This window comes from Helianthus annuus, chromosome 7 (assembly GCF_002127325.2).
Source record: "Helianthus annuus cultivar XRQ/B chromosome 7, HanXRQr2.0-SUNRISE, whole genome shotgun sequence".
Lineage (NCBI taxonomy): Eukaryota > Viridiplantae > Streptophyta > Magnoliopsida > Asterales > Asteraceae > Helianthus > Helianthus annuus.
In genome coordinates, this window is record NC_035439.2 from 98,910,489 (window position 1) to 98,925,782 (window position 15,294).

Consider the following 15,294-nt stretch of genomic DNA (forward strand, 5'->3'; position numbering starts at 1 on the left):
ACAATCCACTCGAACAGTTCAGCCGATCGAGCCTACCGGCCGATCGAACAGACTGTCCGAACGGATCTTCCAACCGAACGAACAACCCGTTCGATCGAACCTGCTGTTCGATCGACCAGGCTGTTCGACCCACTCACACTTGTTTCCATTTTACGTGTATTCATCGTTATGCTATCGAACTGTTCAGGCAAACCCTACTCTCAAGCGCTCCCTTCAATCCATCAATCAATCGCTGTGAGTATACTCGATCCCTTTTTGCTTTCAGCACTTTTGGGTGTTACATACGTTACTTATATCAAAACACAATCGATCACACTACTCAAACTATTTGAACGCTAACCGTTATGCATGTATTACGTGACTAAATGAATGCTTGTTGATTGTGTTTACACGTGGAATGCTGTCTACCTGCCTTAACGACGTAGTACTATAGTTTGGACTCAGCACCCGTTCACACGGGGTTTGTTAAGGACAATTACTTGCATGGATTACGGTGGTAATCATGTATTGCGAACCGTCTCGGACGGTCAACCCGCAGTCATTGGTATCGATAGGTCCATGTCGATAATTAACATGCTTCATTTTCCTCTGTGTACGTGCTGGTTATGCGTAAACTATTTCGAACTCTATATGCTATTATCAAACTTGTATGCTCACCTTTACATTATATGTATTGACTTTATTTTAACGTATGTGACAGGTGTTTAAGATGTTTGCTTGCTAGGAAAGCGAGGCTAGAATAAAGCTCTAGAGGCCCCCAACAAATAGTTGTCTGTCAGGAAAAAGCAACTAGAGCATAGTTGTCGGTAGATCTTGTCAGTCTGGGTCTTTAGGAGCATTTGAACAATATTTATTTGTCTTATTTAAATCTGAGTTGTCGGAACAGAATATTTGACTGGTTGTTATCTGTAATAATTTGTTTGTTATTTGGGACACGGTATGGGACGTGTTATTTAAACCGAATAGTGATGATAATTGTTATGGAAACTTCTGGACAAATCTGTTTCGCTCAGTGCCATGCCTCGATGATTCCGCCATCGGTTGGGGTGTGACAGATTGGTATCAGAGCCATAACTATAGGGAATTAGGCGAGACACGACCTAGTCCGGGTCGCTGTCTTAGAGACCTAGACTATAGTTAGGAACCAACAGACCAAGCTTATGTGTTAGATTCTGATATTCTTCGCTATCACTGCACTCGAATTTTCAAATAGAGTCAAGCAATTTAGTCGAGATTAGGTGTGAAAGCCGCAAACTCTCGACTAAATTGTTTGAACAATGCTGATTTTATCAATTTATTAATGATTTCCTCATTATTTTCGATAACGAACGAGGAGAATTATACAAAATCAGGAGTAAAATCCATATTTTGATGAATTATCTCCTCAAATTTTACTAAAACAGGGAAGAAATTGCTAAGCCAGGGGTGAAACCCGAACCTTGGCAACTTATCCCAACTTTTACTCATCTCACCAAAGCCTCGACGGACTCCAATGACCTGAACTCGCGAGTATGACCTAGGGAATACGTGTTAGATGCCCAAGAATCGAGGCAGAAACGCGATCCCGAAAGTCGAAAAGTGACAACAAAGTCTATTGTGAATAGTCGAATCGCTTTGGGTAGTCAATGTCTAGTAGCCGCAGACAATCCATTTCCTCGATTTTATGTGTTTCGATTCTGAGCCCGCAACTGCTAACTTTGATGATTCGTTGATTTTACGTGTTTTTTTTGTGTACTTACCTGTTTATGTGTTTGATTTTGTTGTTCGCCCGATATTTGCTATCGCTTCGATCGACACCCACGATTCTCATTGCTCTTCTATCTCAAAACGCTAACAAGTCGCTATAGTCTTAGACGATGCTATGCTACGATATACGATTATGCTATACTATACTCGACATACGATACTACTCGATATGCTATACGAACGACACGCGAGCTTGGAATGATAGGTTTCTGTATTCTGACTGCATCTGTGATTAAATGCTTATGTGCTTATGTGCTTCTGTGTTTATGTGTTTCTGTGCTCTACGTGCCTATGTGCTTCTGTGATTACGTGAATCTGTGGTTATGTGCCTACGTGTTTATGTGATGCGTGTTTCGACGTGTTTCTAAGCTTTAGTAAATAGTAGACGTGCGAGGTGAGATTCGATTTGTTGTGTCTGAGACATACGACGATGTCTGTTGCAGACCATGTCGTCATCTGGACACCGAACCCCACTTACTCGCCAAGAAAAGAGAGACAGGAGTCTCGCTACTATCATTGCCAAGAGTGTGGCAAAAGCTGTGAGCGATGTCTTTGAAAACGCCAGCAAATCTTCTGAGGAGTCGCGAATCGATACTCCTAAAGATACCAACAAGACTGGGTTCAGCTTTAAACAGTTCAAGGCATGCGGACCAAAGGAATTCACCGAAGAAGATGGCCCAACAGCTATGTTTCAACGGTTCGATTCTATCGAAGTCACTCTGCGCCAAAGCGGCTATCCGGAAAATCTCCGCACCCTCAATGCTATAGGTGTCTTCCAGTCCCGAGCTCTAGACTGGTGGACGGCCGAACGAAACAAACGCGGGAATGATGCAGCTTATGAGTTGACATGGAAGGAGCTGAAAGTCATCATGATGGACGAATTCTGCCCTCCCCATGAACGCTAAAAGCTGGAGGACGGGTTTTGGAACATTAAGCAGAAGGATGGAGATAACGCTGCCTTGACTGCACGCTTTAAACAGCTCAGCATCATTTGTCCCGATCAAGTCAAGACGTCAGACATGGCCATCAAGAAGTATATTCGAGCTCTACCCGATTGTGTTGCCGATTTTGTTCATGCTGCCAAGCCATCATCGATTGAAGAAACCTACCTGCTTGCCGCCGAGATCAATGACAAGCGGGTAAAGTCTGGTTTTTGGGATAAGCATACCAAGTCTCTGCATCAAGCCACCGCCACATCGACCGTCGACACCACCACTGCTCAACCCTCCAAGTCGTCAAGAAGAAAGAAGAAGCACAACATTAACAGCTCCAGTAACAAGAACTGTGCTGTGGCAACGACTGTTGCCCCTCTGCAAGCCGTACAGGCTCAGCAGCAGTCTCACCAACGACAAGCCCTCAATGCGCCGCCAGCTAAGCGCGCTTACACAGGTCCCCACCCGCTCTGCCCGACATGTTCATACCATCACCCGGTGAGAATCGCCTGTCGTTTCTGCGCCCACTGCAACCTCTACGGGCATTTCACTGCGAATTGTCGCTACGGTCCCCGTCAAGCCCCAGTTCAAGTCGCCGCTCATCAAGCTCTACTTCCAGCCCCTCAAGGCCAACCTGCAGCTCAAGCACCCGCGGTCAATGCTCGAGTCTGCTTTGCATGTGGTGATCCTAAGCACTTTTCAAACATGTGCCCAAAACAGGGTTGTGAAACAAGAACCCCAGCAGCAGCAGCAACAGCAGCAGCCTCAGCAGCAACAACAAGCAGCCCATGCCAGAACCTTTAACATCAACGCCCGTCAAGCCCAGGCTGACAACAACGTGGTTAATGGTACGTTCCTTGTGAATGGTATTTATGCATCATGTTTGTTTGATACTGGAGCCGATAACTGCTTTGTGTCGTTTGAATTCGAGAAGCTCCTTAGTCGTAAGCGCTCTTATCTCCCCTCGTCATTCGAAGTCGAAGTTGCTACTGGAAGAATCGTCGCCATTAACTCTGTTCTTCGTGATTGTACCCTCGAGCTCAACAAACACATCTTCCCAATCGATCTTATTCCGATGCAACTCGGAAGTTTTGACGTCATAGTAGGCATGGACTTTCTTCGCGAAAACCATGCTGAAGTTGTGTGTTTCGAGAAGATGATTCGATTCTCGCTCGCGAATGGTAATCTCTTATGTGTTTACGGTGAAACAGCTTCGAAAGGTCTCAAGCTTATGTCATGTATCCAAGCTAGCAAGTATCTCCGTAAGGAATACAGCGCTTTCTTGGCCAACATTGTAGTAGTGGAGAAGGAAAAGAAAAAGAAGGTTGAAGTCAAAGACGTCCCAGTGGTTCGTGAATTTCCTCAGGTGTTCCCTGATGATCTTCCCGGACTACCGCCAAGTCGTGATATCGACTTTCGTATCGACCTTATTCCTGGAGCTAACCCTGTTGCTAAAGCCCCTTATCGACTCGCGCCATCCGAAATGAGGGAACTCTCAAACCAACTCCAGGAGTTACTTGAAAAAGGCTTCATTCGCCCGAGCACCTCTCCTTGGGGCGCACCAGTCCTTTTCGTCAAAAAGAAGGATGGGTCGTTCAGGATGTGCATCGACTATCGGGAATTGAATAAGCTGACCATCAAGAACCGTTACCCTTTGACTCGAATCGATGATTTATTTGATCAGCTGCAAGGTGCATCATGTTTCTCGAAGATCGATCTACATTCAGGTTATCATCAGTTACGCATACAAGAGGAAGATATACCCAAAACAGCCTTCCGCACTCGATACGGCCACTACGAGTTCGTTGTTATGCCTTTTGGTCTAACCAACACACCCGCGGTTTTTATAGATCTGATGAATCGCGTGTGTAAACCTTACCTTGACCGTTTTGTCATCGTGTTCATTGACGATGTCTTGATTTACTCCAAGTCGAAAGCCGAACACACGCAACATCTACGTTTGGTTCTCGAGTTACTCCAGGGGAACCAACTCTACGCAAAGTTCTCCAAGTGCGAATTCTGGTTGGAGAAGGTTCAGTTTCTGGGTCACATCGTGAATAGTCAGGGTATTCATGTCGATCCCGCGAAGATTGAAGCAGTCAAAAGCTGGATTACGCCTAAGAACCCGTCTGAAGTCCGATCATTTCTTGGATTAGCAGGCTATTATCGACGATTTATCGAAGGATTCTCTAAGATCGCTGTGCCGCTTACCACTCTTACCCATAAAGACAGGTCTTTTGTTTGGGGAACTGAACAAGAATCTGCTTTTCAAACCCTTAAGCGCAAGCTCTGCAATGCTCCCGTTCTCACATTGCCGGACGGAAACAACGATTTCATTGTCTACTGTGATGCTTCCAACCTTGGTCTTAGTTGTGTTCTCATGCAACGAGACAAGGTTATAGCTTACGCATCTCGTCAGCTCAAAATCCACGAGAAGAACTATACAACCCACGATATCGAGCTAGGCGCAGTTGTTTTTGAATTGAAGATTTGGCAACACTACCTGTATGGTACCAAGTGTACGATCTTCACCGATCACAGGAGTTTACAACACATCTTTAATCAGAAAGAACTTAACATGCGTCAACGCCGATTGGTAGAACTTCTTAACGATTACGACTGTGAGATTTGTTATCACCCAGGCAAGGCAAATGTTGTAGCCGACGCACTCAGCAGACGGAGTTATTTGCTCAGTATTCGTAATACCCAAGCCCAGCACAATCTCGAAGCTCTCATCCGTGAAGCCCAGCATGCTTGTTTTAATGAACGCACCTTGAAGAAGGAGAGAATCTACCACGATGGAGCTCAACTGGTAAGCAAGGCAGATGGGATTTTCTATTATCTGGACCGAATTTAGATCCCTAAGTGGACCGATTTGCGAAAGATTATAATGAACGAAGCCCACAAATCCCGGTATTCTATTCATCCAGGTGCCGATAAAATGTACCAGGATCTTCGTTACAAGTATTGGTGGCCGGGTATGAAACGGGATATTGCTCTTTATGTTGGAAGTTGCCTGACTTGTGCGAGAGTCAAGGCTGAACATCAACGACCTTCTGGCTTACTCGAACAACCTCCAATCCCCATATGGAAGTGGGAGAGTATAGCTATGGATTTCATAACCAAACTTCCGCCCACGCCATCAGGTCACGACAGCATTTGGGTCATAGTTGATCGTTTGACCAAATCAGCCCACTTTTTACCAATACGAGAAGACTACAAGGTAGAAAGACTAGCCCGAATCTACACCGACGAGATCATTTGTAATCATGGTACGCCTCGTGACATCATTTCAGACCGTGATGCTCGGTTTACTTCGCAATTGTGGGAAACGTTTCAAGCGGTCCTTGGTACGACGCTTAATTTGAGTACCGCATTCCATCCTCAAACTGACGGACAGACTGAAAGAACGATCCGTACTCTTGAAGACATGCTTCGTGCGTGTGTCATAGACTTTGGTGGTAGTTGGAACAAACACCTACCGTTAGTCGAGTTCTCGTACAACAATAGCTATCATGCCAGCATACAAATGGCACCATTCGAGGCCCTATATGGAAGAATATGTCGTTCGCCTATTGTATGGCACGAGATCGGTTACTCGCAATTAATCGGTCCTGAGTTACTACAAGAAACGACTGACAAAATCCTCCATATTCAAGACAACTTGGCAAAGGCCAGGGATAGACAGAAAAGTTACGCCGATAGAAGACGCAAGCCCCTTGAATTTGACGTTGGCGACTACGTACTCCTAAAGGTATCACCTTGGAAGGGTGTGGTCAGATTCGGAAAGAAAGGGAAACTAGCGCCTCGATATGTTGGACCTTTTAAGATTCTGGAAAGGATCGGAAAAGTCGCCTACAAACTCGAACTACCGGAGGAACTTAGTAATGTCCACCCGACTTTCCATGTGTCAAACCTCCGAAAATGCCTAGCTGATCATGATCTGATTGTACCTCTCGACGATCTCCAGGTCAACGAAACGCTACACTTCGTGGAAAAGCCTGTCGAAATCATGGATCGCCAAACCAAGCAACTCAGGCGCCCACGCATCCCTATCGTGAAAGTCCGATGGGAAGGCAAACGAGGTGCGGAGTTCACTTGGGAACTCGAAAGCGACATGAAGGCCAAGTACCCGCAGTTGTTCAAATGAAGATCTGGAGCGTCAAATTGGTAATTCACGGTGCTGTGCAGCTTCGAGCCTAATCTCGGGACGAAATTCACTAAACAAGGGGAGGCTGTAACACCCCGTGTTTTCGAATGTCAAAGTCAAAGTCAAAGTCCAAGTCAACTTTGACTTTCTTTGACTATAATTAGTCTTTTTTTTATGTTTTATTTGTATTATGTGGAGTAAGTGTTGTAATCAAGAAAGAATCAAGGTAATCGAATGTTTAATCGACGCGAACCAACTTACGATTGTGAATAGTAGGAAGTAACAATGCGATAAAGTTAATCAATCAATAATCAAGCTAATCGAATCATCAGTCGAACTCGAAACTCGAACTAGGCGAATTTGGGTGTTATATTACTTGTGTGTGTGCCTTATGTGTTACCTGTGCGTGCTTACTTTATGTTGTGTGTGGTATTCAATCGAATCAATCGAAACTCGAATCAAAACTCGAAACTCGAATCAATTACAATCAAAATCGAAATCGAATATGGAATGTAGATGATTGTATGTTAGATATAGTGGTTGGGATTAAAAGTAATTTGAATAGGAAACTCTATCGTACTCGTATCGTTTTCAATCGAAATCTAAATATCGAAAATCGTCGCGCCGAACACTCGAACCAGGCTGTTGATCGATCAGGCTGTCAGCCGATCGAACAGCCCAGCCGATCGGACAGACTGTCCGATCGAGTAGGCTGTCCGATCTGGATGCCTGGCCGATCGGCCAGCCCTTTCCTCTTTTGGAGCCTATAAATAGGGCTGTCATTGTCATCCTTTCCACTTTTGGAAACTCTCTGACCAACCAGCTCGTGCTCCTCACCTTTTCTCAGATTTCTTCCGATTCCGGTAAGTTTTCATCCTAAATCTTGTACATTCTTGATCAAAACATGCTCCTACACCTTTCTATCTTTCAAATCTTGATTTCTAACAGTGAAATCATCAAGATCTAAGCATTCTAGGATGATGTCATCATGGTGTTCTTCAAGAACATCATGTTTTGGCCTTAATCCACCATGAACAACTCGTTGTCAAACTACCTCAATATAACGTCAAATCAACAGAACAGCCAAGTGTTAGACGAACAGGCCGACCAGGTCAGGATGCTGACCGAACGGTTAGGCTGTTCGAACGAACAGCCCAACCGATCGGACATGTCAGCCGATCGACCAGGCAAGCCGATCGGCTAGCATAGGGCCCCACATTTTGACAATTCTATGAAGTATTGTATTGAACGAGGTGATGTTCGATCGAACGAGCTATTTGATAACATTACTCATCGGATCATGAGATACTATGCTTCAACACTTAATCGATTTTCAATTCGTTCGACGTATTGGAATGCCACCCGATCGAGCATGCTGTTCGATCGAATATGCTGTTCGATCGAGTGACATCCTGCTAAGGACTACTACTGAAGTTCCTAACCGATCGATTAAGCCGGCCGATCGAACAGACCGTTCGATCGATCGACCTGAAAGGTAAGAACATTTCAGTGTTCTCAAATACTACAATGAAAACTTCAAAAGTTCAAACCATCATACACAAACACATCCTATTCAAAGGAAGAAATAATCCACTCGAACAGTTCAGCCAATCGAGCCTACCGGCCGATCGAACAGACTGTCCGAACAGATCTTCCAACTGAACGAACAACCTGTTCGATCGAACCTGATGTTCGATTGACTAGGCTGTTCGACCCACTCTCACTTGTTTCCATTTTACGTGTATTCATCGTTATGCTATCGAACTGTTCAGGCTAACCCTACTCTCAAGCGATCCCTTCAATCCATCAATCAATCGCTGTGAGTAAACTCGATCCCTTTTTGCTTTCAGCACTTTTGGGTGTTACATACGTTACTTATATCAAAAGACAATCGATCACACTACTCAAACTATTTGAACGCTAACCGTTATGCATGTATTACGTGACTAAATGAATGCTTGTTGATTGTGTTTACATGTGGAATGCTGTCTCCCTGCCTTAACGACGTAGTACTATAGTTTGGACTCAGCACCCGTTCACACGGGGGTTGTTAAGGACAATTACTTGCATGGATTACGGTGGTAATCATGTATTGCGAACCGTCTCGGATGGTCAACCCGCAGTCATTGGTATCGATAGGTCCATGTCGATAATTAACATGCTTCGTTTTCCTCTGTGTACGTGCTGGTTATGCGTAAACTATTTCGAACTCTATATGCTATTATCAAACTTGTATGCTTACCTTTACATTATATGTATTGACTTTATTTTAACGTATGTGACAGGTGTTTAAGATGTTTGCTTGCTAGGAAAGCGAGGCTAGAATAAAGCTCTAGAGGCCCCCAACAAATAGTTGTCTGTCAGGAAAAAGCAACTAGAGCATAGTTGTTTGTATATCTTGTCAGTCTGGGTCTTTAGGAGCATTTGAACAATATTTATTTGTCTTATTTAAATCTGAGTTGTCGGAACAGAATATTTGACTGGTTGTTATCTGTAATAATTTGTTTGTTATTTGGGACACGGTATGGGACGTGTTATTTAAACCGAATAGTGATGATAATTGTTATGGAAACTTCTAGACAAATCTGTTTCGCTCAGTGCCATGCCTCGATGATTCCGCCATCGGTTGGGGTGTGACAGTAAGGGGGGGTGCACTAGTTGGGTTTCAATTGTAAGTTAATGATTTTGGTTGAAATGTAAAGGTATTAGTTAGGGTTATATGTGTTTTAGTGTTTTAGGATGTATTATGATGTTTGGTGACAATAACTAGCTTCGTATCACTAAAACAATGCTTCTAGTGAAATTTTGGTGTTGCGGGTAGTGTCCGGTTGTTCGGTTGGTTACCGGTTTGTTAAGGTGCTAAATTGTGCAGTTTAGTGTGCTTTATGTTCCCTGTTATGACAGTTTTGATTCCCGACACTTAGGAAGGTATTCTAGACCATTAAACCAAAATTTTGCACTATAATTTGATATTTAAAAGCTGAATTTTGCTGAAATATGCAGAATTTTGCAGTTTTTGTGAGTTTTAAGCACTTTCCAGCACTTAAACTATCACTAGGAAGGCAGTTTTATGATCCTTACTTTCCTACACACTATACTAGTGTAACTCTTGGTTTCTGGCTCATTCTGTGTCTCATTACCATGTTTGTATAAGTACTGAACTCCCGTCAGTATTTCTGGTTTATCTGATAACTGTGCTAGCTTTGTTTGGTGCACTAATTGAACCATATGGTGTTGCATGCATTAATGATATGAAGTCATACAATACGTGACGCACTTGTATGTATATGGAAATAATCAAAAAGCATTCATGTCATTAATTTAATTCAACACATTCATTAAAGCACTAATTACTGTTTAACATTGTACGGAATATGTTGAAAAGTATCGGTTGTCACAGATGGGCTCCATCTATGCAAACAAAAACAAAAAAGAATTTAAAAGTATCGTAACATAAAATGAAGATATTATGTGTCATATTTTATTTTATTAAAAATTGTCTAATATCTATACTTACATATATCTTATAAAAACTTAAAACTAACCACAACAAACTTCCTAAATAAAGGGGTGGCAAATCTAAAATTATACCCTAATGCACTTCTGTGGTTACTACTATATAACATAGCATGACACCCCTATATCTATTGCTAAGAAAAGTTAAAAAAATGGATTCGTTTCTAAATTCAATTGTTGCGAAAAAACAAGCATGTGAGATTGAAAATTCTAAGGTTAGTTCTGTTATATCGCAGCTGTGAATAACTATTTTCTTTTATTTACTTTTATGTGAATATTAAATTATTTGATTTTTCAGATTCAGTTGCATGATGAACATGCAAATTTAAACAACCCAGTTGTCAAACAAGCTTCTAAGGTATTGATTTTGCTGGTTTTTAAGTATTATTTTTGCGTATATCTTTCATATTAACATGTTCATTATGTTATTATATGTGTGTTTTATTGCAAGATGATGGTGATAAAAGTGTTGAAATTATTTCTTATGGTACAATGTTTAGTCCATAAAAGTCTGATCTTCAACATAAATTTAGTGAAAAGGTAATTTTAAGGTTTATTTAATTTTTTTTTAACTTTTGTATTCTATTTTTGTCCTTTTTAAGGATCACAAGTTTGAGACTCAAAGGAAGAGATCCAAGAGACTCTCTAAATAGAAATGGAGTGAGGTTATTAATTTAGACAATTCTGAGGACAATGACAAAGAAGAGGAATTAGAAGATACTGTCGATTCAAGCACAAACCAAAAAATCCGATTAAAAATAACTCGAGTGTCAATTCAGAAGCGGAACAGAATTCATATAGTCTAATATGACATCAATCAAGTGTTTTTATGTTTTTTTTTTCCATTTTCAGTTTTTATGTGTGATCTAGACGCATGAATAAAGTTTATTTTATATTTGAACTTTATTTTTGGTGTTAATATAATGTAGTTATTAACCATATTAATAAAGTTCAAAATAAAGTTAGTATCCTAAATTTACAAGTTGACTAAACTTATATAAGTTAATATCCTAAAGTTGCAATAAATAGATATTATAGTTAGATATTAGTCAAGTTGAAATTATAAAATATTATAGTTATTCTTAGATATTTATCTAATAATATGTATTTCTTAATTAAAAAATAATAAAGTAATAAAGTTTAAAGCTAAATTAAAAAAACTAAACTTACTATGATATAAATTTAATAAAGATATAAACTCTTAACATCCTATTTTTTATAAAATCTGTTTTTAAAATTTATAAAATATAATTTTTTTATATATATAAAAACAAAATTTAACAATTAAAGTTAAAGGTGTAAAACGTACTTACAAGTCAATTATTATTTTTTATTTTTATAAAAAAATTTAAACTTAAATTTTATTGGATGAATATCATGTGGATATTTAAAAAAAGTTATGAACTTTAAAGAATAAAATTATAAACTTTATCATTTAACCAACAAAATAAACTTACTTTACAACTATAACAACTTCTCTTTTTTTTGTCATTTTATTATTATTTTTTTTATCAAAAAAAACGAAACTTTACATGTGTAAAACAGTTTTTTACTTTATTCAGAAACAAAGCATTTTGTTCTTATAAAAAAAATTCTTTTATAAACATTTTTGTAACAAGTAATATAAATAAAATACTCCAGAAATTTACAATCTTTACTAGATAAACACTAAATTGTGTTGCAAATTTTTAGGAATGATAAGTTCAAATATATTGTTATAGATAATATTAGTCAATTTCAAAAGAATTCTTTACCAATTTAACTAGATATAGATTTTGTTGCATATTTTTAGGATTATAAGTTAAAAGTAGACTCATATAGATAAGATTAGTTAGGAACTAAAAATCTGAACTTAGTATGATATAAAGTAAATAAAGATATAAACTCTTAACATCCTATTTTTTTATAAAAATAGTTCTTGAAGTTTTATAAAAATATAATTTTTTATATCTGTAAAAATGAAATTTAACAATTTAAGTTAAAGGTCTAAAACGTACTTACGAGTTAAATACTATTTTTTTATTTTTATAAAATGAAAATTTGAAACATAAAGTTTATTGGATGAGTACTGTGTGGATATTTAAAAAGAGTTATGAACTTTTAAGAATAAAATTATATTTTATAATTTAACCAATAAGCTAAACATATTTTACAATTATAATAACTTATCCTTATTTTTTGTCTTTTGTTTATTAATTTTTATAAAAAAAAACAATATTTTATGACATGTATCCACCACAATAATGTTATCATAAATATTAAAAGAATAAGAAAACTACCAGAAATGAGTGCCGCAATGCAAAGTGTCGCCCCCGTCGTATTGCGCGGGCACCCTACTAGTGTGTGTGTGTGTGTATATATATATATATATATATATATATATATAGGAATGGTATCAAGAGAAAACTATTTGAATTGTGAGAACAGTAAGAACGATTTTCAGCCATAAGATCTTTGTGATTTTTTGCTAAGATGATGCGGTGACATTTTTGTAAATAATGAGAACCTTATAACTACCAGGAGGGGTAAAATTGGAAGATCCAAACAAGGGTGCACATGCTAATCACATGCCATTTTCCCCCCATCATATTTAAACGCCAATAACTTTTTTATATGTGACTATTTTTCTAAAAAAAATTACACCATAAAACTCAGCGTTTTTTTATCTTTCCAACGAGTATACTATTGATATACTTTTCGAAAAAAATGAACTGAGTTTTTATGGTGTTTTTCTGAACTGTGTGTTTTATGGCGTTTTAGACTAGGTATTTTTACGGCTTTTTTCTGAACTAGGTGTTTTATAGCGTTTTAACTAGGTATTTTCATGGCGTTTTCTGAACTGAGTGTTTTATGGCGTTTTCAACCGAGTTTTTAATGGTGTTTTTCTAAACTGGGTGTTTTATGGCGTTTTTAACTGGTATTTTAATGGCGTTTTTCTGAATTTGGTGTTTTTATGGCGTTTTATTTGAACACCCAGTTCATGTTCATGTGAGTGGGTTTTTTTGACAATATTATCCTTAGTGTAATTTAGCATCAGTGCCACATGTCAACACCAAAATTGTTCTCATTGTTCTTACACTTTTCATCGTCTTCCCTAAATCCTGACCCTTTATACATAGGGCTAGGAAATATTTAAGGATTAACATACTCTTATAGAATGTTGGTGGATCAATCCAATCTAGAGAAGATCAAGCAAAATTCCCTTGCCTTGACTCGTCTAACTCATGTCGGAAAATATTTAAGGAATAACATACTTACACTTTCATAATTATAACAATTATGTCACCGTTATCAGATTCTAATCATGTTAACTATATATTTAAATTTGATAATTGTTACAAGTTATTTAGATTAATTAAGTTGATTTTTTTTTTGAACGGCAAATTTGGATCACTGACGGATCACTGGAGTATCATCGTGCCACCAGCGGAACCACCCGATCATATCCATCTCTACTAGGCATAGTGCCTATACACCAATTCAGGAGGAAACCCAATAAATATGGGAAAAACCCCCTTGTGAGAATCAAACCCAGAACCTATTGGTCCAAAGTCTTATGTCACCCCAATATACCACTATGCTATAAAGCCATGGGTATTAATTAAGTTGATTAATGTAATGCATTTCATACCGTGTATATTATACTTTCCAAATACTCATTGTATAACAAAAATATTTTCAGTTTAATAAACTTAAAACAGAATTTCATATATATATATAGTATATAAACAATAACTTTTCAGTCTAGCTGGAATAGCTCAGTTGGTTAGAGCGTGTGGCTGTTAACCACAAGGTCGGAGGTTCAAGCCCTCCTTCTAGCGCTTTTTTAACATTTTTTTGCATATGATGTATAACACGGTTCTTTTCCTTCATAAACAAGTCTCTGATCACAGTAGAGGTCACGGTTTCCTTTTTTTCCTTAGATCTTGTACACTAAGTCTTGTACACTAGAAATCACACGTAATAAATTACACGAGAATACATGAAACTTTTCTAGAAAACAATTTTGTCGTTAGACAGCAAAGAAGATGGTCGAGAGTTAATCTAAAATGACTCACAAGATCTTGGCAACATCACTCATTAACCCCCGGTTCGCATTACAAAAGTCCATGTACTCTTGATAAGAAATAGACCCGTCTCCATTAGTATCGATTTCAGCCATCATACGTTGGACTTCTTCATGTGACACAGAGCCGAGCATCTTCAAAGCTTCTCCAAGCTCTGTTGACGAGATCTTCCCGTCCCCGTTGGTGTCAAACCGCTTAAAGATTCTCTCAAGGTGTTCTTGATCCTCGTCTGCCATTTCAACTTTAAAATGGCTGTATCGACTCTTTGGTTTTTACGTGATTTGTGTTCGTGAAGATTTGATTTGGTTTGGTTTGGTTTAGTTCGGTTCAGTTTTGTTTTTATTAAAGAAAATTAAGGATTGTGTTGGCTTATAAAATGGTAGTCTTGGATTAAGATTGTGGTTAGCCTTGGAGTTTGGAGTGTGAACAATGAATGCATCACTAGATTGTCCGAGAAGGAGGGGTTTAAGATGGTCCTTACAACTTTATTGCTTGTTTCTTAGTACAAATTATTATTTTTTTTATTTAAATAGGGGGAATACCCGTGCGATGCACGACATGCATAATAGTTATTGTTTTTTCCTGGAACGACGACTGATATAGATAGTGCGTGACACGGTACGAAAGTGCGAATATAGTATAGATTTTTAAAACAAAAACCGGGTTTTTTTAAGTTAGCCGTTTGACCATGGTTATTTTGACCAAAGTCCACTCCTCATTCGGCGCTTTGTGGTAGCACCACCAGTCAAAAAAGGCCCAAAACACCCGAGGGTACAGTGTTCCCCCAAGTTTTTAAGACGCTTTGAGAGAGGTTTGCGCCCCACCACATGTGGTCTCACAAAACTTCAAATCTATGGACGTGTGGTTTCTCAGTCCTCTTCAA

General features: G+C 38.9%; 1 protein-coding gene and 1 non-coding gene across 2 annotated transcripts; one reads left to right on the forward strand and one right to left on the reverse strand.

Annotated features, from left to right (window-relative positions):
• Window positions 1-14,091: 14,091 nt before the first annotated feature.
• On the forward strand, window positions 14,092-14,165 carry TRNAN-GUU. The gene has a single exon. It is a non-coding gene; the product is annotated as a tRNA-Asn (tRNA).
• Window positions 14,166-14,398: 233 nt separating this feature from the next.
• On the reverse strand, window positions 14,399-14,647 carry LOC110866381 (polcalcin Syr v 3). Its single transcript, XM_022115534.2, has one exon. It carries the CDS (start codon window positions 14,645-14,647, stop codon window positions 14,399-14,401), a length of 249 nt encoding a protein of 82 aa, XP_021971226.1.
• Between the last annotated feature and the right edge of the window lie 647 nt (window positions 14,648-15,294).

What these genes read in the sequence shown, in the direction of transcription:
- LOC110866381 (XM_022115534.2), bottom strand. Translation starts at nt 14,647, where the DNA reads ATGGCAGACGAGGATCAAGAACACCTTGAGAGAATCTTTAAGCGGTTT.